Raw genomic sequence first — 22,828 nt, 5'->3', positions numbered from 1 at the left:
CCCAACTACCTTCGAAACCGTTAGAGATTTTACACAAGTTAAATGCTGAAGATGGACGTCTGTTCTCTGTGGTTTAACCAAAGATGCTTCAGGGAAATAAAAACTACATTTAGAAAAGCATCACCGAATATTGAAACTGATTTTTCTCCATTTGAGTACATTGCGACTTAGGGTGCTTACAGAGTAGCGGCGAGAAGCTGAGCTGGGGCTGGAACTGACATTATAGTGCAAGAAACCTGCTTACTGCAAACCAAAGGAAGGATGTCAGAGTGAAAGCGGAGCGGATCGGCGCCGACTGCCTGCTTTTACTCTGACAGGCTCCATTTGATATACTGCGAGCAGGTTTCTCGCATCTCGCATCATACTGTCAGTACAAGCGCCTGCTCAGCTTCTCGCGGCCACTCTGTAAGCACCCTTAGACCCTAATGAAAGATCTGTGTAGATTTGAGCGGGGTTTGTGTCATTTGTATGTACATGAGCCGTACACACTTAAAATCCATTACCTACCAGTAGGTAATTTTAATTTGTTGTCCTTATTTCACTGCCGGAAACAAGGAAATGATTTTTTTACTCAAAATTAATGGGATGAAGTTTAGTCGGTTTTGGGGAATATCTCCATATTTTTTGGTAAATTTGGACTCCCCCTCTTTCGTTTTTCGTTGGAGGAAGTAGGATGCACAGATTTAAGATTACCTACTGCTAGGTAATGCAAGTTTTCTGTGTAGAAAAGTCTATATTCTTCGGCACACCAGAGCTGGAGTATAAAAAACGGTAAAAATATTGATTAATCAGAATATCTGACAACGCTGCGCTCAGGTCTGCGAATTCAGCAAAAAAGCTCAAAAGTCAAAAGCTCCCGAGAAATGTCATGATGACAGGATTGTCATTGTCAGCTGTTTACACCGTATTGTCGGCTTTCCTCGGTTTGTTTATGCGATTTTGTGCAATTGTGCCGGTATAAATCTTGATTCGCTGTGTAAATCGCGAAAAGTGCATATCAATTTTGTGCTGTTCGGAACCAGTGAATGCGGTGTTCTAAAATTGATTTTGGTTTAAACTGAAGGTGAGTGGTATTCATGTTCTATCCGATCAGCAAATATAACCATTAACAAAAGTGAGGTTAGGGCTTAATTCCGGATATGTAAACAAAACGATAAGCAAACGATTTTTGATTCAAGAACGTTTTTATTACAGAATTTCGTGAAATTTGAATTTGTTTTTTTACATTAAACTGCATACTTTTAATGGTCGCTTCCCTCCTTGAGGCTCAAGATCATTTTTTGCATACTTGGAATCTGCAATTAGAGTAAATGATCAATAATTGAAATTATTACTCTATGTAACTTTCTATGTAAAAATAATTACCGTCATTTAAAACGGTTCCAGCATTACGACAACTAACGTCCATGCTCTTAGCTTTCAATTCCTTTAGAAACTTTCTCATTTTCTCCTTTGATTTCCCGCTACCCTGACTACCTTCCAGTTTACTTTGAAGACTTAATTTACGATCTTCCGCGTGATTATTATTTGAATCATTCGAGGCTTTAATTTTATAACTTTCTCTTGTTGGTTCAGTAGCGTCGTACTCATCCTCATCATCGAAGGTCGATTGCGACGATATGCTTCCATTATCACTGTAGTCTATTAGCTGGCTGATGTTCGGCGACGACGTTTTAGCAATCATGCATTTATCTTGCAGGGTTTCACCATTTAAGAGTAATTTGGAATCAAGTAGTTGATTCTTTTCGTTCCTTATCTGTTCACCAAGATTTTCTCTATTTTCGTTGTTGTCACCATCGGAGATAACTATCAGTCGCGTCATATCCACTCCATTGTCGATAAACCGAACGTCGTCGGCATCCGTTTCGATCTGAATGCACTCGTCCTTGGAAAGTTCCTTGGCGATTTGTTCCTGTCGTAGCCGCCGTTTCTCCTGCCGAATAAACTCATCGTTCAGATCGATTGGTATCTTTGTCAAATTTGGCATCGGTGTGCCGTTGCGAAGTCTTTCCTCTTCATTTTTGATGGCAGCTTCGATGGTTTCGATAGCTTCACAAAAACCGACTTCAATCGCTGGTGAACAGATCTTTTTAGGGAACGCTTGAATCAGCGAATGCTCTAAACCGCTAGCTGCGTTGGCTACGGTGAAATCTTTGAATTTTACGAGTTCTCGAAAATGGTCTGATGGCGTGAACGGACTATCGTCGTCGTAGGTGGTCAGTAAGCGACCTTGATTTGTTACGAATGAGGTAAAATTGTTTGCCGGGGATATTTGCGTGGGGTATTCGTCCTGTCGCAGTAACTGATCGAGTATTTCCAGGCGAAGAAACTGTAGATCTTCGATCTTCTGAATGCGATTGCTTTTATATATTTGGTTATCCTCTAACAGGAGGTAAATTACGTCTTTTTTAGTGATTTGAACAGCAACAACCTTTGCCGGTAGTCGAATGTTGGAAAGTTCTTTGATAACTGGAATGCATATCTTCTGGAACTTTCCTGTTAAGTAGAGTCGGTCCGTTCGGGATACCATTAGGGTGCAATAGTTGCCGCATTCGACAAGTTCGATGCGTTCTTCTACTCCGAGGCGGTCTGGTTTGGTGAGGATTTTCAAGGAGTCAACTCCACCCAGCTGCTGGTGACTGTTGTAACCCCAACCGAAACAATTACCGGCACTGGTTCGGGCTATAAAGTGACAAAATCCGGCGGCAATCGCGACGACCAGTTCGTCTTCCTTTTCCATACATTCGACGAATTCTTTCAACTCCACCGGAATGTTGGTGTACTCGCTGTTATCTACGCTGCACTTACTCAGTGAATCAGCTTCCAGGAGAGATTCGACTTTTGCGTTGAATGGGAAAATGCTTTTTCCACTGTAGAAAATTTTGCCTTCCTCTGTAATCAGTAAAAAAATAACACATTATTTGACAAAGGCTGGAGACTGAAGTGAAATGCTGCCATGCTGTTCGTTAATTTATTCCCATCGACTTTGCCTTACTGGTCAGGCGGCCATCACTTCAAATGGAATTTCTGTACCGTACCCGTCAGAATCAAACTGAACCCATTTCCTCCAAATCGTGCATCTCGAACACGCTGCCGGAGTTTCTTCATCGTGCGAACACAGGACGGTTTGTGAAAGTCCTCCGTAGAGCCCAACCCCAGCTGGCCGTAATGGTTACGGCCCCAAACAAACAGGCGACCGGATTCTGCAGAGGAAAAAAAAAGAAGAGTTACGTTTGCGTTAGGTGGAGGAGGTTTGGGTTCCAAATCTTTGGTCGTAGATTATACCTGATTAAACTTGTGCTTTTAAGTCACAGTAATGTAGACAAAAATTTAACAATAGATAAAAGGTTAAGCACTGCTTCGAGCTTTATAGGTAAATTAATTAAAATTCCTGTTGCGGTATTATGATACACCTCGTTTTTCTATTTCGCCACCTATCGCGCTCTATCTTGTATATTTTTACCGAGGACACATTGATTCATTCTCTATTTGTAAATAGCTAAGTAAAGATCATAGAGATATTGTACTGAAAGTGATTTGAGTACATTATTTTGAGTAAACAGAACATGGTGTCAAAAGTGGTAGTGTGCATCTGAATATGCTTCTCGGCGTCACCGGAGAAATCCCGGGAAAAGAAGGGTCTTGCAAAGTACTTTCCAGAACGCATTATATGGCTAAATTATTTAGTTTGAGTGCAAAGTTAGAATTACTGCTAAATTCACATTGTGGACCATTGTGAATTGGTTGCAGCAGTCTGTCATCTTCGTTCAGAAATGTTGCTGCAATAGTAGGGTTGAAATTGGGGCACCAAAACCAATATTTTTTTAATTGGTTACACTTCGAGTGTCGGTCTTTGTAGTTAGAAGATTGTAATTCAAACTCCCAGTGACGAAGAAATTAGACTACAAAAGTAACTCAGTGTCAAAAGTTTTAGTTTTGCTCTCATTTGTAAACGGGGAAGGACAAACACCAACCTTTAGCCCAAACACAAATGGAATTGAGGGTGGGTTTTATTTTCGTTTCGTTACAAATTTCCATCGAAACGGGTACCCTTGCAATCCGGCAATCGCATGTACCGCGATCATTAGATACGACAGAATCAAATTGTCACTTAGACTAGGCGACACCTGGTCTCGCCAATCGGCTAGCAGTCAGAAGCAGCCCGTGTTGGTGCCCACGTATTTCCGTTCCGTTCAACGCTCGGCAGCTCAACGATTCAAATGACTAAAATAAATTAGCTCGTTGTTTCGATTTGCTACCGGCAGATAAGCAAACATAGCAGAGTAAATTCATAGTTTGTTGTTTGTCGCTGTCATAATTTTCAGTTCAGTCTGACCACCGATGCCCATGGGACCCGTTCCGTGCGGTGAAGCATGGGAGAATATGTTTCCACTGATTCACAGTGAAAGTCCTGCCTGCTTTTGGTTGCTTACGCAGGCTTGCATGATTTTTCTTCATTTTGTTGTTCATTGGTTAAAGCAATTTGGCGGTTTTCGCCCTCGAGTTTCAATTCAATTCAAGGTAAAGGTCATTTAGGCGGCAGCCTGCGAATACCAAAAGCAGAACATTACGTAGAATAAATTTACTCTGTCTGGCCCCTCACTCGTTAGTGTATAAGGTGGAGGTATCCTCGACCTAAAATAAACAATTTTTTTGTTGGTGTCATGTAATGTGCTTTGCTTGATTATAGTTATGTGAATGTCATGCTTCAGACATCAATTGGTTTATAAACACAACACACATCAGCAGACACAGAAACAATAGTTCCCACAGTATGCACTGAAAGGTCTCACGAGTCGCAGCAATATGATCAATAGGTGAAAGAAGAATATACTGTCTCATACCGCTTTTAATATTGCTTCGCAGGCCCGTAGCCAGGATTTTGTTTCAGGAGGGGCTTAAAAATTATTGCATGATTGTATTAATTCTGATTACTTGAGATAGTAACTGGAAACTGAATGTAATTATGAAAAGTTCTTAGTGAAAACAGTTCCAAAACTAAGACAATAGACACTGATAACTCTAAACAAATATTATCTGTTACAAAAATGAATATTCAAGTGCTCAAAGTGCTTAGTGGTGCTTAAAAATGCAACGTTTTCTAGACTACAACAGTTTTGGTCAACAATTCCAAGCGTCAATACAGAGGGCCAGAGCTCACGAGTGGAAGTGGAAGGTGAAGTCATTTGACAACGATCTCTTTGTGGAAGCATGTCAGTCAGCGAGCGACCCCTCTGACATGAACGCGGAAGAGTTACCAGAAACGTTGGCGAGAGCATGTGACACCACAATGCCAAGAAAACTAGAGCCCAGGAACAGACGGCGTCCAGCGTACTGGTGGACCGAGGAGCTCGGAGCCCTTTCGCGCAAGCTGCCTTAGTGCCAAAAGAAACGCCCAACGAGCTAGCACTGAAGCGGACAGAGGCGTAATATACAATTCCGCGCTGCAAGGGCAGCATTGAAACGTGAGATAAAGCAAAGAAAATCAATTTGCTTCAAAGAGCTGTGCCAGGGTCCTGACGCCCTGGGGCGACACATGGCGTGTGACGTTGGCGAAGATCAGAGGACCCATGACGCTTCTGGAGATCAGTGGCGTAGTAGCGGGGGGGGGGGGGTTTGGGGACGAAACCCCCTCCCCCACCCCTAAATATTTTGGAGAATTTTGCAAAAATTCAATATGTTAAACAAAAATATGCCTAAAATTTTAAATAAAATTCTCAAAGTTTCATTTGCTAAAGTTATCTTGTGAAAATATTTCCTTGTAGTGAAAATTGGCTGCAGACTCGACACCTACCTGACGGCACGGTGTGGAGGCTAGCTCAACCGCCGAGGACTATAACAAGTAGATCGCGGCGAAGCTGGGAGCTTATTGGTTCACGAAACGGATATCGGTACCGAGAGAAATTTCGCCACATTCTGTAGTCCTTGACTGACGGCGAACATGGATGGGGGGTGGGAGAAATATCCCCATAGAGACCACCAGGCGATTCGCTACCGCATCAGCCAATGGAACCCTGCTGCAGCATGAAGAAGGCCGCAAGCTAAAGTGGAAGACGAAAGACTTTAACGAAAACCTAGTTACTTCGGCGAACAACGTAATCAAGTACGTTGATGCGGCTGATCTAACAAGAAGGATTGTGACGGCTTGTGACGATACAATGTCACGAAAACTAGGGCCATGCTGTAGACGGCGTACACGCTTCTTGTCTTAGATCCAGAAGGCAGGCTCAGATCGTAAGAACGGAGAGTGAGAGAGGAGCGCAAGCGACGTTTCGAGAAGGTAGGGACTCTTTAAAACGGGGGATCAAGCTTAGCAAGCCAATTGCCATAAGTAGCTGTGCTGAGAAATAAACGCCAATCCCTGGGGGACGCGTACTGAGTCGTCATGACGAAGACGAGGGTCCGTCGACACCAGCTGAAATATACCCGGGTAAGCTAAAGATAATCGTTGAGGGTCTCTTCCCGAATCACGATTCAACTACCTGGTCACCGACACCGTACGGCGAAGAAGAAGGAGGTAACACAGCCGAGTGGTAAGTGACTAACGACGAGCTCAAAGAAGCGTCGATGTGACTAAAATCAGAGAAAACCCCCTGTCCGGATGAAATACCAACCGTGGCGCTGAAAGCTGCGATCCTGGCATATCCGGACATATTCAGGATGCTACTGCTGAAGTCGTTAGATGATGGTAATCCCCGAAATGAGGAAGGTGCAGAAACTGATGTTGCTGCTAAAGTCAGGGAAGTCACCGGGCCATCCAGCCTCGAATAGACCAATGCTGCAGCGTGACATAAAAGAATGAGCCAGATCCTGAAGAGCTACTACCAGAGTAGAGCACTGCTGTACCAGACGAACAAACGGGCAATATGCAATGCGAGTCACAGCGGGCGTTCCTCAGGGCTCCATTCTCTGTCCAACACTTTGGAATGGGACGTACGATGGGGTCTTAACACTGCGGCTTCCTAGGAAAGTGAAAATCGTTGGTTTCGTGGACGATGTGTCACTAACGGTAAGACACTTGAAGAAATGGAGGTGTCGGTGACGGATACAATGAAACCGCGAAAAGTTGAACAGGATGCTTCGATTGCTGGTCGTACGAGTTGCGATTGCGTACCGGAGGCAGTATGCTTTGTCACCGAGATGATCCCCATCTGCATTACCCTGACGGAGGATATCAAGTGCTACAAACAATGAAACGCCAGAAACGTGAGGAAGATGATGAGAATCGATTCGATGGTGACGTGGCAGCAGGAATGGGACAATACGGAGAAAGGAAAGTGGACCTACCGGCTCATCCAAACCTATCGGCGTGGGTCAATAGAAAGCACGGAGAGATGACCTTCCACCTGACACAGCTCCTACCGAGCCACGGCTGCTTAAGGAGTATCTTCATCGGTGTGGGTACGCAACGTCAACACTGTGCTTGGAGTGTGAGATCCTCGAGGAGACACCGGAGCGTCTTTGAATGTCCGAGGTTTGAAGTCTTTGAATGTCCGAGGAGAGTCTTTGAATGTCCGAGGTTTGGAGTGATGTGCAGGGAGCTACTTAAAACGGTCCTCACCATCATCAACCCGGATAATGTAGCCTACAGAATGACAAGCAACGTAAAGACGTGGAACGCAGTAAACAGAGATATGATGTAGATTAGTGATTCTCAACCAGGGGTCCGCGGACCCCTAGGGGGCCACGAAGTCATTGCTGGGAGTCCGCGAAGAAAAATATATTTTCCGAGTGCATATTGAAATTTCAAGTCATGTTTCCTAACAAATTGAAAATAACATATTGATAGCACACAAAATTGATGTTTAACTATGGGGGTCCGCAGCAACCCAGTATGATATCTAAGGAGTCATTGTTACGAAAAAGGTTGAGAACCGCTGATGTAGATCATGACCGTCTTACAACGGAATGGACATCGAACCTCCGAGGACTAGTCGAGTAGACTGCAATAGAGCAGCGAGTATGAGTCGTCGAAACGCTAGCGAACCGGACGTCACGCTCCATGCGGATTCGTCAGACCGACCACGGCACCCCACCGGTTGTTCCGATAGAAAATAGCGAAAACCAAAGAAGAATCGATATTGGGAGATCTTTTTTCGCCAGGGAACTCTCCGGTAGCGTAAGCTAGGTTCACCGCTGGGGACTAGACTGAGTAGACAGCGATGAGGCACCACTAGTCACGGGTCATCGGCGCACGAGTGCACCGGACACCCTGCTTCACCAGAATCGCCGAACTGACCTTGGCACCTAGCTGATTAGCTCGATCTCGGGAGAACTTCTCGCGCCGAGGAATTATCTGTCGGAGTAGGTCAGGTCCATCGTCGGGGAATAGACCAAGTTGTTCGCGAACAAGTTGAGGAGCTGAATGAATCATCAAGGAAGTAGTACTGAAACCAAATAAGAATCGGTATCGGGAGAACTTCTTTCGTCTGGGACCTCTCCGTCAGCGTAATCAGATTCACCGCCGGGAACGAGACCGCGTAGATCGCGACGATACACCACCAGCCGCGCCGGGGCTCCAGCAAACCGGATGCCCTACTCTACCGGAATCGCCGAACTGCTCGCAGCACCTGGCTCGTTGGCTTGCTTTCGAACTTCACTCGCCGGGGAACTTTTCGTCGGAGTAGGCTAGATCTATCGTCGGGGACTAGACCGACCAGTTCGCGAACCAGTCGGAAGCTCAACGAGGAAGTGGTACTGAATGGCACAAGGGAACTGAAGGGCTCAGTAAATTAGACAGTCTGAAGTTTGCCGCCCAGATTGTAGGGGAAGAGCATTAATTCTATACCAACAGCTTTACTACCTTGACTACCCAAATCCGTTCCCTGAGTAGTTGGTTTTGAACATTTTTTTCCTGCTCAGAATGTTTTTGAACATTTTTTCATATATATACAAAAAAATTTCATATCCCCCCCCGAAAAATTTTCTTACTACGCCACTGCTGGAGATGCGCCCTGATAAACCGAAGGTTATCGTTGAAGGGTACTTTCCGGATCACGATCCAATGATATGGTAGATTATATCGTATGGCGAGGTAGAGCAGGACAATGTAGAAGTGATACAAGTCTTCAACGATGAACTAGTTGCATTGGCAAAGGGTTTAAAGAAGGGTTTAAAGAAGATGAAGAAAGCGCCCGGACTAAATGCAATCCTCAACATTGCATTGAGAGCGGCAATCGAGACACTCCCGGATATGTTCAGAAAAGTGTTTCAAAAGCTTTTGGACGAGGGACACTTCCCTGATATATAGAAAGATACAGAAGTTAGTGCTACTGCTTAATCCAGGTAAGCCCCCGAAGATCCATTGTCATATAGACCAATATGCCTGCTGGATACGCACGGGAAACTCTTGGAGAGGATTTGGAAGCCATTGTGGAATCACTGCTCAAAATAAGGGTTCCTAGTTTTTTCTGTAGAATTCTAAGGAGTTATTTCCAGAACAGGTTCTTCATCTATGAAACAAACGGGGGACAAAAATCGATTATAATTACGGCAGGAGTCCTGCAAGGCCCTATTCTGAATGCAACGCTTTGGAACGGACTGTATAACGTCGTGCTGACGCTTAAGCTGCCTAGGGGCGTAGAGATCGTCGGGTTCGCGGACGACATCGTAATAATGGTACTGGGAGAGACGCCAGAGGAGGTGGAAATGTTGGCGATGGAGGCAATCCACAAGATTGGAAACTGGAGGCAAGGAGTGAAGTTGCAGATAGCTCACCACAAAATGGAGGTGCTATTGGTCAGCAACTGCAAAGTACTGCAGCGAGCATAAACCACTGTCGGGGAGAATGTCATAGTCTTGAAGCGGGCACTAAAACAGCTTGGAGTAATGATAGATAACCGACTGAACGTCAACATCTATGTCGACTATGATTGCAAGAAGGCGGCCAAAGCTATAAACGCTTTAGCCAGAATCATGCTGAGCAACGCCGGGGTCTTCTGGCTAGCGTATTATCGTCGATACAGAGGTACGGAGGCTCGGTCTGGGAGACACAGTGGAATTGAGTAAAGCTGATTAGTACATTCAGGCTCATGGCCATGCGGATCGCGAGCGCGTACAGGACTATCGCATCAGAGGCAGTCTGCGTTATCGCTGGAATGATCCCTATCGGCATCATTCTAGTGGAAGATAACTATAAGCGGCATGGGACCAAGGCAATGCGGAAAACAATGAGCTGATTCTATGGTCGAATTGTAGCATGACTGGACTCGTCGAAAAAAGGTTGGTAGACTCACAGACTCATACCGATTCTCTCAACCTGAGTAAATAGGAGGCATGGTAAAGTAACTTTTACTCTGACGCAGTTCCTGCCTGGTCATGGTTGTTTTAAACAGTACCTATATCGGTTCGGACACGCTATGTCACCCTTTTGTGGTCCTCGTCTGTTCTAGGTTTGATGCAGCACGAAGAGAGATACCTTCGCTTAACATAAAGAAAATTGTGGCAGAGATGTGTCGAGACGAGGGTACATGGAATGCCGTCAGCTGAGTAGTGACACTAAAATACTGTCAGAACTTCAGAGAAAGGGATAAATAGAACAGCAAGCTGGCAACACCAACTAGTAAGATATGGGCGAGTGGTTCAAGCCGGTTATAAACCCTGCGAGTGTGGCCGTGAAGGGACGCTAGCCAGGGCTTTAGGATCCTCCAGATCGGTTCACGTCCCAACGGGTTCCAGCACGGCGACGGTCGTATGTGAACCGGCTACGTAGCGAGAAACGAACACTAAGTTAGCAACATCAACAAGTAGTTTTACGTCAGTTAAAAATCCTGCGAGGGTGGCTGTGGACTCTAGTGTGGAGGAAGGCGAGTTAGGTTTCGACATCTCCGGATCGGTTCATGTCTCGACGGGTTCCGGCGTTGGGGTCGACCGGTTACGCAGCGAAGGTTGGATAGCGTGCCTACTCAACGTACGCAGCGGAGCCAAAAGGCTCAATGTATGCAGAAGGGCCTACGGAATCAAAGATAACTGGGAGCTAATGACAGTAACACCAATTCTGTCAGAGCTCCAGCTCAGCAGAGATAAGAGCATTAAGTTTGCAACACCAACAAGCAGTTTCACGTCGGTTAACCCTTTATAAGGCAGTGGCAACTATGTTTCGTTCGTTCATAACGCAGGAATATGCAGTGACAAGTGTTCCAATCCTATGAAATCTACTTGTTAGGAGTCTGGCAAGCCTTCTCATTACTTTTTATTGAGATGCAGTGAAAAGTGTCAGATTGGTGAAGTTGTTTGAAAAAAATACAGCGATTTCCTTTTGGGTAATAAAATTAGCGCGATTAAAAAAATACTCTAGATCCTGCAAATTCGTAAAAACAACTATTTTTAATCCGAAAGTTTGGTTTATGAGTGGTAAAAATTGCAAAGCAAAAAATACAATGAATAAATAAACGTCTGTAATCTGTGGTCTCACTTTTTCAACTTATCCTCAGAATCCAGGAGTTATTTACTTTCAATCAAGTAATAACCAGTAACCCACCTTAATTTTTTTCTGAATTTCTGATCCAGCTCGATTTGTCTTTATATTTGCACCAATCTCGTTGGAAATACATCAAACAATACGAAGACTGACGTTTTCTAACATTTTTTACTACGAAATAAATGTATATATATTCTAAACTAAGTGAAAGACCGTGTTTCTATTAATATAACATTCATTAATAGCTCTAAACTCTGGGCCTTATAAAGGGTTAAAAAATCCTGCGAGTGTGGCTGTAGAAGGATGCGAGTTAGGTTTTCGGTATCTCTGGGTCGGTTTACGTCTCGACGGGTTCCGACGTTGGCGACCGCACTCACCGCTGGACCGGTAACGCAGCAAGATGTACGTGGGTAGGAAAAAAATTGAAAAAACCTGAACAATAAAAAAATATATAAATAAATAAACAAAATAAAAAAAAAATAAATAAATAAATCAAATCCCACACATCGAACAGGTGCAGTCGAGGAGCCAAGGGGCTCTGGGAAAGAAGAGGTTCAATAGCACAATACCCTCCCTAAGTAATACCCAACGGTTATCCCGGGAGGAAGAGGATAAGGAGATACAGGAGATTCAGGTTTTTCGGTAGGTTTGCTGGAGAAATAGCTGCAGTAATAATTCGCCAAGTCGGTAGTGGTCTCTTTTGGAGATTCCCCCTCGATAAAAACACACACATAGACCCAATTTGTCGAGCAGAGTCGATTGGTATATGAGACTCGGGCTTCCGGAAAAAATTTAAAGTTTGAGCGAGTTCTATTCATTTCTTTCGTTAGAAATGAAAAAATGACTAAAATAAGATTCCGTTTTTGGCATGCTCCCATTTTGGCACACTCCGATCTTTGCAACAAATGAGTTCCTTTTTAGGCAACATTCTTGTACATAATAAGTCTTTGAAAAATGTACAGTAGATATTTTTTTTCGTATCAATTGACATCACATTTGACTTTATTTCCAAACATGGGAGTCATATTAACCCTCAAAGGCACAAATCATCTTTTTTTATTTTGTTAAAATTGTTTCATAATTTTAATACATTACTGTGATAATTTTGAGATGTTTTACGCTATGTTTTTTTAAAACACCGTTATGCATTTAAGGGTTAACTTTATTTTACACTGTACGTGTCGTATTTAAAGATTACAATTAGTATAGAAATGTATTATTGATGTATAATGTAACTAGTGTCTGACGGAATAATTTTTTATAGTAAGACGCAGAGTCTGTGCACTTTAACCCTGGGGCACTCGCGCGAATGGCTCCCCGAATGAGCCGCTGGTGCTGAAAGAAGATTTCGTTAGAGTTTCTGAAGGCGTTGCACTAAATACAACGGCGCGAGTGCCGGAGGGTTAAGAGTCAAGTACAGAAGAATGCGCTACACTGCATAATAAGACTAATTCTGGAGAAAAAATTCAATAGAACCTTAGTAACATTGCGAGCCTCTTTCTCTTTCGATTATTGCGACATCACTACAAAACTTGGCACTAAATTTTCAGTACATATCGAAAGCCCGTATTTAGGAATACAAAACTGATAGCTCCCAAATAGTTTTTTTTTAAACTATATGATGTCTTTCACAAAGTTGTTAGTTTTTTTGGCGATTTTTCCAAATGAATGGAATTAGGGTGGTCTTTGTGATTAGGGTGTTCAATGTATCGACTGTTTAGATGTGTGAAGTTTACCTGCGAAAAGCCCCACAATGTAATAACACAAATAAATCGAAGCTGAAGTTTGCTGAATAAACAAGGCTATCTATAATGGTTAATTTGTTACGATTTTTTTAAAGATTTGGGGTGGGGTGGCTCTTGCAAAATTGTTCATTAATTTTCAGAAGAGATAACAGTCCCAGTAGCGAAATCAACACTACCATGCAGTGAATTGTTCGAGTTTTGACGTCTAGTGGACCGAAGAAAAGCGACTCGAATTAAATGATATGTTACACCTCCGTAATGAGGGGCATTGTACTCGAGAAGTGCGCGAAGATTGTAAGAATTCTACTGGACGACACACAGTGTCGCCTAGCCTAGCCAAAACCTCAAAATTTTATTTAGGATTTTTTATGATTTAACATTTTTCTTTGTAAGCAGGTTGAATAGAGTCATCTCAAAATATTAAGTCTTGAGGACAAAAGATAGATTTTTTACAGACCTTCAAAGGTGAAATAGATGACCAATTCTGGAAAAAAAAGTGTTCAACACTATGTTTTTGAAATGAATATTTTGTTTTAGTTAAAATTTTGATTAGAGTCGAACTGATTCCATTAGTAAGGTTATTCGGTGGACTTATATTTGCCATTCAATTTAGTCGATACAAGGCTTTCTTCTCATTCACTTTTTCTGAAGAACAAAAAATAAATCTTGCATTAAATTAAAATTATTTATTCAAAGTGGCTGTACTTTTTTTAGATACAGTTCGGAAAAATCGCTTGTAGTTCATGACTCTTGAAAATTAGTGTACTTTTCGCTTACTGTACTTGAAAATTAGTGCTCCGAGGTATGAAAAACCTGTTTTAATCCACCTAGCGGTGCAATTGTGCCTTTCTCAATCATGAACACGAGAATTTTTTAGTGGCTTATATTTATTAAAAACTTTCAAATGTATACATTACAATTTTATTATACATGACTTGACATTTATATACAAGAAATCATTGTTCGAGTTCTAAAATTTTACAAAAGAAAAAACAGCCACGGTAATATTGAATTGAAAAAAGGAGCGAAATCGGCAGTCCCAAAAAGTCGATTGTCATAAAAAAAATGTTTTCGAGATAACATAAAATCTCGACGTTTCATGCATTTTAAAGATGTTTGGCATCAAAAATACGAATTCGATTTCTGAAATTTCATCGGGTCCCCCCTTTGAAAAAAAAATTGAGTTCCGGCTTATATGGGAATTACATATGTTTCATATTCGGCTTATATGGGAATTTCAAGACTTAATATTTGTCTATATTTCCGGAACCATATAAGCGATCCGTGCGAAATTTTATTGACATCTGTGGGATTAATTGCAGCTATCATTTGGGACTAAGTTTGTGAAAATCGGCCCAACCATTTCCGGGAAACTGATGTGAGTTCATTAATTTTGAAAGATGGCCGCTTTTCCCGGGCAATTTCGGAACCGTCTATGGTGGTCAATGCAGTCAATGAATGTTTGGTTGGCCGTCGGTGACCTAAAACTGCCTATTTAAGTTGTTTGAGAGACACTTTAGCGAAATTTTTACCTTTTTTGCTTTCATCGGAGTATCTGTTTGAATCACAATTTGCTATGTGATCGCACGCCACAACCCGTAACTCCGAAACCGGGAGTCGGTTCGGGATGAAATTTTATAGCCATTTCCGGGGACGCAACATCTTTCTTCTTTGGTTGATTCGGCATAGCCATCTCCGAGAAACCGATGTGACTGTTATTCTAAATTTGGATACTTCCGCCGGGACTTCCGGAACCGATGATGGTGACCAATGTGACCAAAAAGACTTTGAATGGCTGTTAGTGACCTAGTACTACAAATCGAAGCAGTTTTGGTCACATTTTGGAAAAATTTTCACCATTATACATTCATTGCAGAAGTTATTCAAATCGACATTTTCTACGTGATCGTACTCATCACCCTGTAATTCCGGAACCGAAAGTCGGATCCATCAAAAATTCAATAGCAGCCTATGGGAACGTTGCACCTTTCATTTGAGACTAAGTTTGTCAAAATCGGTTCAGCCATCTCTGAGAAAAATGAGTGACATTTTTGGTCATATACACACAGACGCACATACACACACTTACATACACACGCACAGACATTTGCCGAACTCGACGAACTGAATCGAATGGTATATGTCACTCGCCCCTCCGGTCCTCTGTTGAAAAGTCGGTTTTCAGAGCAATTGCAATACCTTTCTATTGAGAAAGGCAAAACCCAAGAAACAATCCAAATGCTAATTGGTTTTATTTACGTTTTATGGTAGTTTTATCAAGACATTACTGAGTGAATCTGGTTTTAACATTGCCTATGAAAAGGGCATTTAGTTTTAAATGCTTGACGGGATTTAAGAGTGCTCTTGAAGAAATATCCATAAAACAAAATTTTTCATAAGAGTAATTAATCTTATGAGCAGTTTTAAGAAACCCTTGCACCCCTTCTTAAGACATTGTTTTGCAACCTCCTTAAAACCAAAAGATAGTTTTATGACAGTCTTACTGAAGCTAAATGTATCTTAAGAATGCTACCATAAAACCTTCTTAAAGCTTTAACGAAGTGAAAACACTCTTGCATAAGAGCGTTCTATAATAAACAAACAAACTGTTACGACTGACGGGATAGTTGACGTATTCCAAAGTGAGAAGACGTGAAATGGAGCTCAGTCATGTATAAACACCAAACTCGACGATTACAATTAAATTATTTAACTTTGCAAATCTGTAGGTGCTGTATATATAGCGTAATGTCGTAAGTTGTTCTTATAGCTCTATTTAACATGCGTTTTTGAAATAAATCATCAACTTTCAGATGGAATTGTGATTACCATAATAATTAATCATAGGCATTTTCGCTTCAACATTGACATTTTCAATGTAAAATAGACTGGATTTATGGCGATCTTCTATCAAATCTTTTTGTCTTGAAAAATTCTCATTAGTTTTATTCAAGTGCAACAGATCTTCTTCAAGTGTATCATAAATAAAAATCAATTTATTACGATCTTGAAAAACTTCTATTACTCTTGAGTAAGAATAGTTAGTTTTAATAAGATCTCATGGTGGTTTCAGTTAAATCCAATGACAAGTAATGGCGTCGTTGCTATTTTTGACCACTTCGAGATGGTAGCCATTAGCATGAGAATCAAAATAATAACTATTTTCTATATAGGGTTACTGCTCCCTAATTCATCTTAGCTCCTTTATTCATCTCACCCATTTGAACACGTTAGTTAGAGCAGTATCTGCTATCTCTATTCAACGCATTAGCTTAAATGGTAGGATGAATAAGGGTACGTTGTACTCGACTTTTCGCTTCGCTCAAACGGGAGCATTTTACATTTTACAAGCAAATTTTTTAACTGTACTTCTTCTTAGGTACGTAGCAAAGATGATGATACCTATTTAAGCGCAATCCAGTCACTATAAGTCGAGTTATCAATTAAATAATGTGACATACTGACTAATGAGATGAATAAGGGCACGTCTACCCTACTGAACTGAATCTCACTGATTGAAATACAATTCTGAACTAGAAAAATGTTTATGCATGCGTTTTATCCAAAATTTGACAATTGAGAACATTTTCATACATTATTGAATTTTCGAAACGATTAAATATTTCTTATAAAATTCAATGTTTTAGAAATTGTTCCACGGCGCGTTGAATTTTTCGCACTTTCATATTGCATATCATCGGAAAACTTGCAATCGCATGTAAATTTTCTCAATCATCAGCTTAAAAACCTGGCCCTTATATTATCGATTTTCATTCGCATTCATTTTGGTAAAGGAATATTATATGATGGATAGATTTTTTCCCAAGCAGATGTTTTTCGACTATACACCGAGCCCTCTGTCTAACAAAGCAGTTTCATAGCGCACTAGTAGTGTTCTTGAAGAAGAAAATCATAAAACTATCAAGACTTATGGTAGTCTTATAATAGTTTTAAGCAGCTCTTGAACACCACAACAAGAATGTATGTATAAGACCTAAAAGATTTAAGAAAAGCTTGGAAAATACTCTTGAAAACCTTCTTAAGTATAAGCCTTTTTCGTTTTAAGAGGGGTTTATGGTTGTCTTGAAGCAGTGTTGTAGAGTAATTGGTTTTATATTCGGTTTTTTGAAACTAATCTTGAAGATATCTTCAAGTGTACCATAAAACTAAATTTGTTACTTGGGAAAGGTGTTATGTCTGAAGGAGACGCATGGTAATGTTTGATTATCCAGGGTTCGCAATATAACTTATAAATGTTTCTTAGCATTTTCAACAATTGAAAAAATGAGTATTCTGCTGAAAATTCAACAAAACCATTTTTTTAAAAATGAATTTTCAGATTTAGAGCACTTTATATTCGTAAATGTTGAATTTTCAAACCACCCTAGGTTCCAAAATTTTGGTAAAAAAAATTAACATCAAATATGAATTCAGCGACGTCAAATTACCCCAATGTGAAGTTTTTACCAAATTTGGATCCCTTTTGAGGTTTTGTCCGACTTTTGTATGGCAGGAGATCACTGTGCGAAAACTGAATTTGATAAAAACATGAATAAAATTGAATTTTCTTATTTTTTAATGTAGAATACATTTAAGGTTTCAATATAGGGGTCCCGTTTCAAAATATCGGCTGCGGCGCCGCGTCAGATTTTGAACGTTAATAACTTTTATCATACTTAACAGAATGATTTGATTTTTAGACCAATTTGTTGCAAATATGTTCCTCTATGCTGTATTAAAATTTGAAGTATGTATAACATGTACTAATAACAAAAAAATGTGTTTTGAAAAATCTTTCGAAAACGACTCGGAAAAGTGAAAATTTTCAGCCCATCCCGCACAGAGCCGTCGTTATGGTAGACCAACCGAACAATAAAATAATGAAAAGTTTATATATAGGTCCATTACATGTTTGTTCGTATGGTTATTCGCATTGGGTTGCTTGACGAGAGCACTTGGTGGGGGAAAGACGGCATATTCCTTTGGTTAGGCCATTAGAAGCCGGACGGAAAGGAAAGGCTCATGCACGGCACGAGAACGAGCGAGAAAGCGATAGTAGTGCATATTAGCGCGATTATATAAATATCTGTCGGTCGGTTTTTCTCATCATTCGTATTCGTTCAAGCACTAGCAAGCAGCCAGTCCACCGAAGAAAAGCAGTCGGCGATGACGACGGCGGAAAAAGTGCCCCAGCTACTGGTGACTCATCGCAACCCGATCAGGAACTGTCGCCCTGCAAGAATTTCGCCCCAACTAAAGGGCAACAGAGTAGGCTATCGTTCCAGCGTCTGGGTCGTGAGATTGTGCAGGACTGCAAAGTCGAGCTACGCTTACAAAGCTCAGTCGTAATGATGCCCCGAGAAGCCAACGATGCCTACTTGGTCGGTTTGTTCGAGAATGCAAAATAGTGCTTTCTAGCTCACCGTGTCCGCGGGGAGTGCGCCTGAATTATGCTCCCGCAATAAAACAATAAACGGTTCTTTACAGGACCAATTAATTGTGTTCTAATAAGAGTTAAACTGAAATTTACATTTTATGGTGTATAACAAATAATTTTCAGAAAGCAATATAAGAAATACGATGTGTGGAAAGAAAGAAAGAGAATTTAAATTATCTTCTCTCGCTCGTTTTCGTGCACTGCTTTTCCATTCCTTTCTGCTGCTACTACCATCATAACTAAAACGAATGTGCGTGTTCCCCCACCATCTCATGGCCAGTGTTGCCACAATTGCATGTCGCTATAACAATTTGAATTATTTTATTGATCCTCTCTAGTATTGATAAAATATAGAACATGCAAAGTACACTAGTCGCATGCTTTTATTCGAACTTTTTGGCAGCCTCCATTGATTAACTGCATAAATCGATTTGTTTGTGCAGCTCCTTGCTAGTAGCAAACTAAATAGCCTTTATCAGCGCTAACAAATAAAACAAAAGAATTTAAGTTTGTGAAAATCTTCTCCTTCCTTCTTTTCAAATCTGCAACATTCTTTGAAAATATTGTTGGAATGTTGTTATTGAAAAACTGAACATGCAAGTTTGCTAGCACTGGCCACTAGATTGAAGGCGATGGAAAGACAGAATATTCGTTTTGGTTATGCTAGTATTGGTAGCCGAACGGAAAGGAAAGGCACAGGAATGGCACGAAAACGAGCGGGAGAGCGATAGTAGTGATTTCTTGTGTTTTCATATATGAATATTGGTCGGTCGGTTTTTCTCATCATTCGTATTCGTTCAAGCACTAGCAAGCAGCCAGTCCACCGGAGGAAAGCAGTTGGCGATGATGACGGTCCGCAAAAGTGCCCAGCTACTGGTGGCCCATCGCAACCAACTACCGATCAGGGACTGTCGCCATGCTAGTATTTCGCCCCAACTAAAGGGCAACGGAGCAACTAATCCGCTGGCTAACATTCCAGCGTCTGGTTCGTAAGGTTGTGTATTACTTCAAAGTCGAGCTACGCTTACAAAACTCAGCCGTAATGAAGCCACTGATGCCTACTTGGTCGGTTTGTGGGAGTGGGCGTAAATTACAATAAAAGCAACGGTTCTTTTCAGGACCAATCAATTGTGTTCTAGTGAGAGTTAAACTGAAACTTTTATTTTAAGGTGTGTAGCAAATTTTCAACAAGCAACATAATACGTTGGGTGGAAAGAAGTAGCTTGCACACGGAACAAAAATTTAAATTATCCTCTCGCTCGTTTCGTGCACTGCTTTTCCATTCCTTTCTACTGTTATTATCAGTATTACCAAAACGAATGTGTTGTTGCATGTGTTTAAGAGAAACGTTGAAGTCGCATGCTTCTATTCAAGCTTTTTGGCAGCCCCCGTGAACTAACTGCATTAAATGATTTTTTGTGCAGCTCCGTGCTAGTAGCAAACAAAATGGCCCTACCAGTGTCTGATTCGTGAGATTGTGCAGGATTTCAAAGTCGAGCTAAGCTTATAAAGTTCAGCCGTAATGGTACCCGAAGAAGCCAGTCTTGTCGTTTTGTTCGAGGCTACAAAACAGTTCGCCAGGCACGTAACTATCATGCCAAAAATATCCAACGATCCAGCGCATCACCATCAACACCAACGCCGATACCAAAGGTTCTTTTCAGAACCACCATTATTACCATAGAGAATTATTTGAAAGTTTCCCATTCAAACGTGATTCTGTTGAATATTATTAGTTTTAAATTAACGTCTCGAATTGAAATCACGACGCTCCGGTTATGTGACAGACATTACCCACCCATCTTTTTTTATTGTGACCACGAATAACGGTTTAATATAGACACCCCATTTCAATATTTCTGAAGGAACAGAAGGTCGAGTTTGGAAAGTTTGTAACTTTCATTGTACTTAACCAAATTACACAATGTTCGCACTAATGATTCAGAAATATGATCAGGAATCTTCTGTTAGATTTGTAAGTATGTATAATTTACATGAATAAAGAAAAATTGATTTTCAGGAATCAATTATTATCTGTTCTTCCATTGGCCAGTACTACGCGACTTCCTCATGCTAACAATTAATTTCATCGTTAGCCATCTCCCTCACCAAGGCCAACAACGCCAACAAAACCGGTCCTTTTCAGGACCACCATCATTTTTGTAAAGAATAATTTGAAATATTCCTCGCCCAAATCAGCTTTTGTCCGAAAATCCTAATGAGTATCAACATATTTGAAGAACGTGTTCCTTATGTATTCTACATCTCTCCGGTTATGTCGCAGACATTACCCACCCATCTTTTTTTCTTTTATCTTATTCCATTTCACACATGATTGAAAATCCTTGAAACGTTTTTGAAGTCGTAAATTAAAATTCCAAGCTTCAAAAATAAGGTTCCATTTTTGGCACGATTCCGGTTTTGGCAACTGAAAAAACTAAAATTTTTGCCAAAAACGGAATCCTACTGTATTTAAAATTTCAGCTTTCTATCACCGTAATAGTCTAACCTGTTCGGAAAGGCTTCCGAATAATGAAGTATTTCACTTTTTGGTTTCAGGTAAAAATTACGGCTGAATCTTGCACGGAGTTTGAGTTGTGCGCGGCGAGCTACTGCGCGAAAGAGTAAACATATGTTAAAAAATACGCAAAAAGTCAATTTGTTTCTCTTGTTGCTTTCATGTTCAAAAAATCGTAAAAAACACGTTTTTAGCGCCATGTAGCCAGTGACGAGGAGAGCCCCTTTAGTTGAATATATCCATAACTGTAGTCGTCTATTCCTTGGATAAAAAGAGCATTTTTTAAAATGAAGTACAAAAAACTTGACGAACATTTAAAACAATAATGTGCAAGCTGGTCGAAAAAAAGAACATTTCCTTCCATAAGAATTTCGATTAAATGTTCATACTAACCGCAAACAACTCCGCTCTGCTTGCTTCCGCACACAATTTTAACCACCGGATCATTTCTAATGAAAAAGTAGCTCTGCTGCCGCACCGAAGCTGGCCTCGGTGGGCTGAGTCCCGTCAGTGTAGTATTGTTGTGCTGCTGCTGCTGCTGCTGCTGGGGCACGTCGTCCGTGGCAGTTATCATGAGGGCACCGGACGAAGAAGTTGATGAACTGCTCTGCCGCTTCGGTTGTAGTGGTTCATCCTGGTCCCCCGATATCGGCTCCAGTCTATGACGCCGAACCGTGCCGACATTACTGGCTAAATATGATTTCCCCAGTGTAAACACGGCACCCGTTTCTGCGCGGTTGGTGGATTCGAATTTTAGTTGGGAAACGGAAAACGAAAAAGTAAACTGTTAGCTAGGCCGGTAGAGCTCTGTCCAGGATTGAGCGTGGGAAAGTTGCTCTTGCACTTTGGAACGCTTCCAAACGATTGTGGGATTTCGTTTCGGTGTGGTTTGTTTGTCAACAGAAGACATACTATTGGTTGGTTAATACTTGAGTCCGTTTTTTCACATTGTTTAAAACTATACGTTTTTGTTAATATTGAAACTTTATACTGAGCAATAAAATCATAAAGGAAAGCCACTTTTCAAAGCTATAGAAAATTTAAATTATTTTTAGAAATTCGCGATAAAACTTTCCCATTCACATCCATGGAGCTTTAGAATAATCCTAGGTTTTTAGTTTCCCGGCGAGAGTCCACACCTGGAATATCCATCTGCATTTTTGCGGATTACTTTCCACACACACCACAATTATTTCTCTTTGCTGAAATCACTTATTCACTGTAGAAAGGCTTTGTTATCCAACGTTGAAAGTTGAGTTCTGCATTTCAGTTTGATTTAATTTGCGCTTCGCCGGAAATGAAAATGTTTAATATAGTTGATAGCCTGCCTGTCTCAAACTGACCGATGTGATATAGAAACTTTCCCGGTTAAAAATAAAACACTTTAAAAAGTTGCACTTCACTCATGTGCCACGTTTCGTGATAAAGGACTTTCCCCGGTTTTTCCGTTTTGTGGCGTGTGTTAATTCTCCTGAGGTCAGTTTACTACTGACCACTGCGAGTGTCGGCGTGTCAGCTGAATAGGTCCTGTGGCAGTCCGCAGCAGTGGTCGCACAGACCGTTCCCTTGCTTTAGTAATAACAGTGGTAGCGGTAGTAGTAGCCACTACTAGTACATAGTGGCCTGTTTCTGGCTGCATGCTATCCTGCGGTGAGTGGATTATATATTTGATGAATTATAGAGGTGGATACTACACGCAATACACAACG

General features: G+C 41.2%; 2 protein-coding genes across 2 annotated transcripts in view; one reads left to right on the top strand and one right to left on the bottom strand.

The window, feature by feature from the left end:
* The first annotated feature begins 907 nt into the window (after window positions 1–907).
* LOC131692777 (HIV Tat-specific factor 1) overlaps window positions 908–22,828 on the top strand; it is a 316,884-nt gene continuing 294,963 nt past the window's right edge. Inside the window, exon 1 of the mRNA XM_058980043.1 lies at window positions 908–1,063. The gene's annotated coding sequence lies outside the window, so the exon portion shown is untranslated. The remainder of the gene's footprint in view (window positions 1,064–22,828) is intronic.
* LOC131692776 (uncharacterized) lies at window positions 1,166–22,585 on the bottom strand. Its single transcript, XM_058980042.1, has 5 exons — window positions 22,259–22,585; window positions 21,513–21,848; window positions 3,039–3,203; window positions 1,366–2,892; window positions 1,166–1,295 (listed from the first exon to the last, which is right to left on the bottom strand). The coding sequence occupies exons 1-5, from the start codon at window positions 22,275–22,277 to the stop codon at window positions 1,222–1,224; spliced, it is 2,121 nt and encodes a 706-aa protein (XP_058836025.1). The 5' UTR covers window positions 22,278–22,585; the 3' UTR covers window positions 1,166–1,221.

The sequence above is a fragment of the Topomyia yanbarensis genome, chromosome 3 (assembly GCF_030247195.1).
Source record: "Topomyia yanbarensis strain Yona2022 chromosome 3, ASM3024719v1, whole genome shotgun sequence".
NCBI lineage: Eukaryota > Metazoa > Arthropoda > Insecta > Diptera > Culicidae > Topomyia > Topomyia yanbarensis.
The sequence above is the reverse complement of the archived record's forward strand: the minus strand, read 5'-3'. Positions and strand labels throughout refer to the sequence as shown.

Excerpts from the sequence above, each read along its gene's own strand:
- LOC131692776 (XM_058980042.1), bottom strand. Across the intron at positions 3,204-21,512 it reads GCAGAGCGGAGTTGTTTGCG|AATCCGGTCGCCTGTTTGTT; the intron begins GTTAGTATGAAC and ends TTTCCTCTGCAG. Across the intron at positions 2,893-3,038 it reads GTTCAGTTTGATTCTGACGG|AGGAAGGCAAAATTTTCTAC; the intron begins GTACGGTACAGA and ends TACTGATTACAG.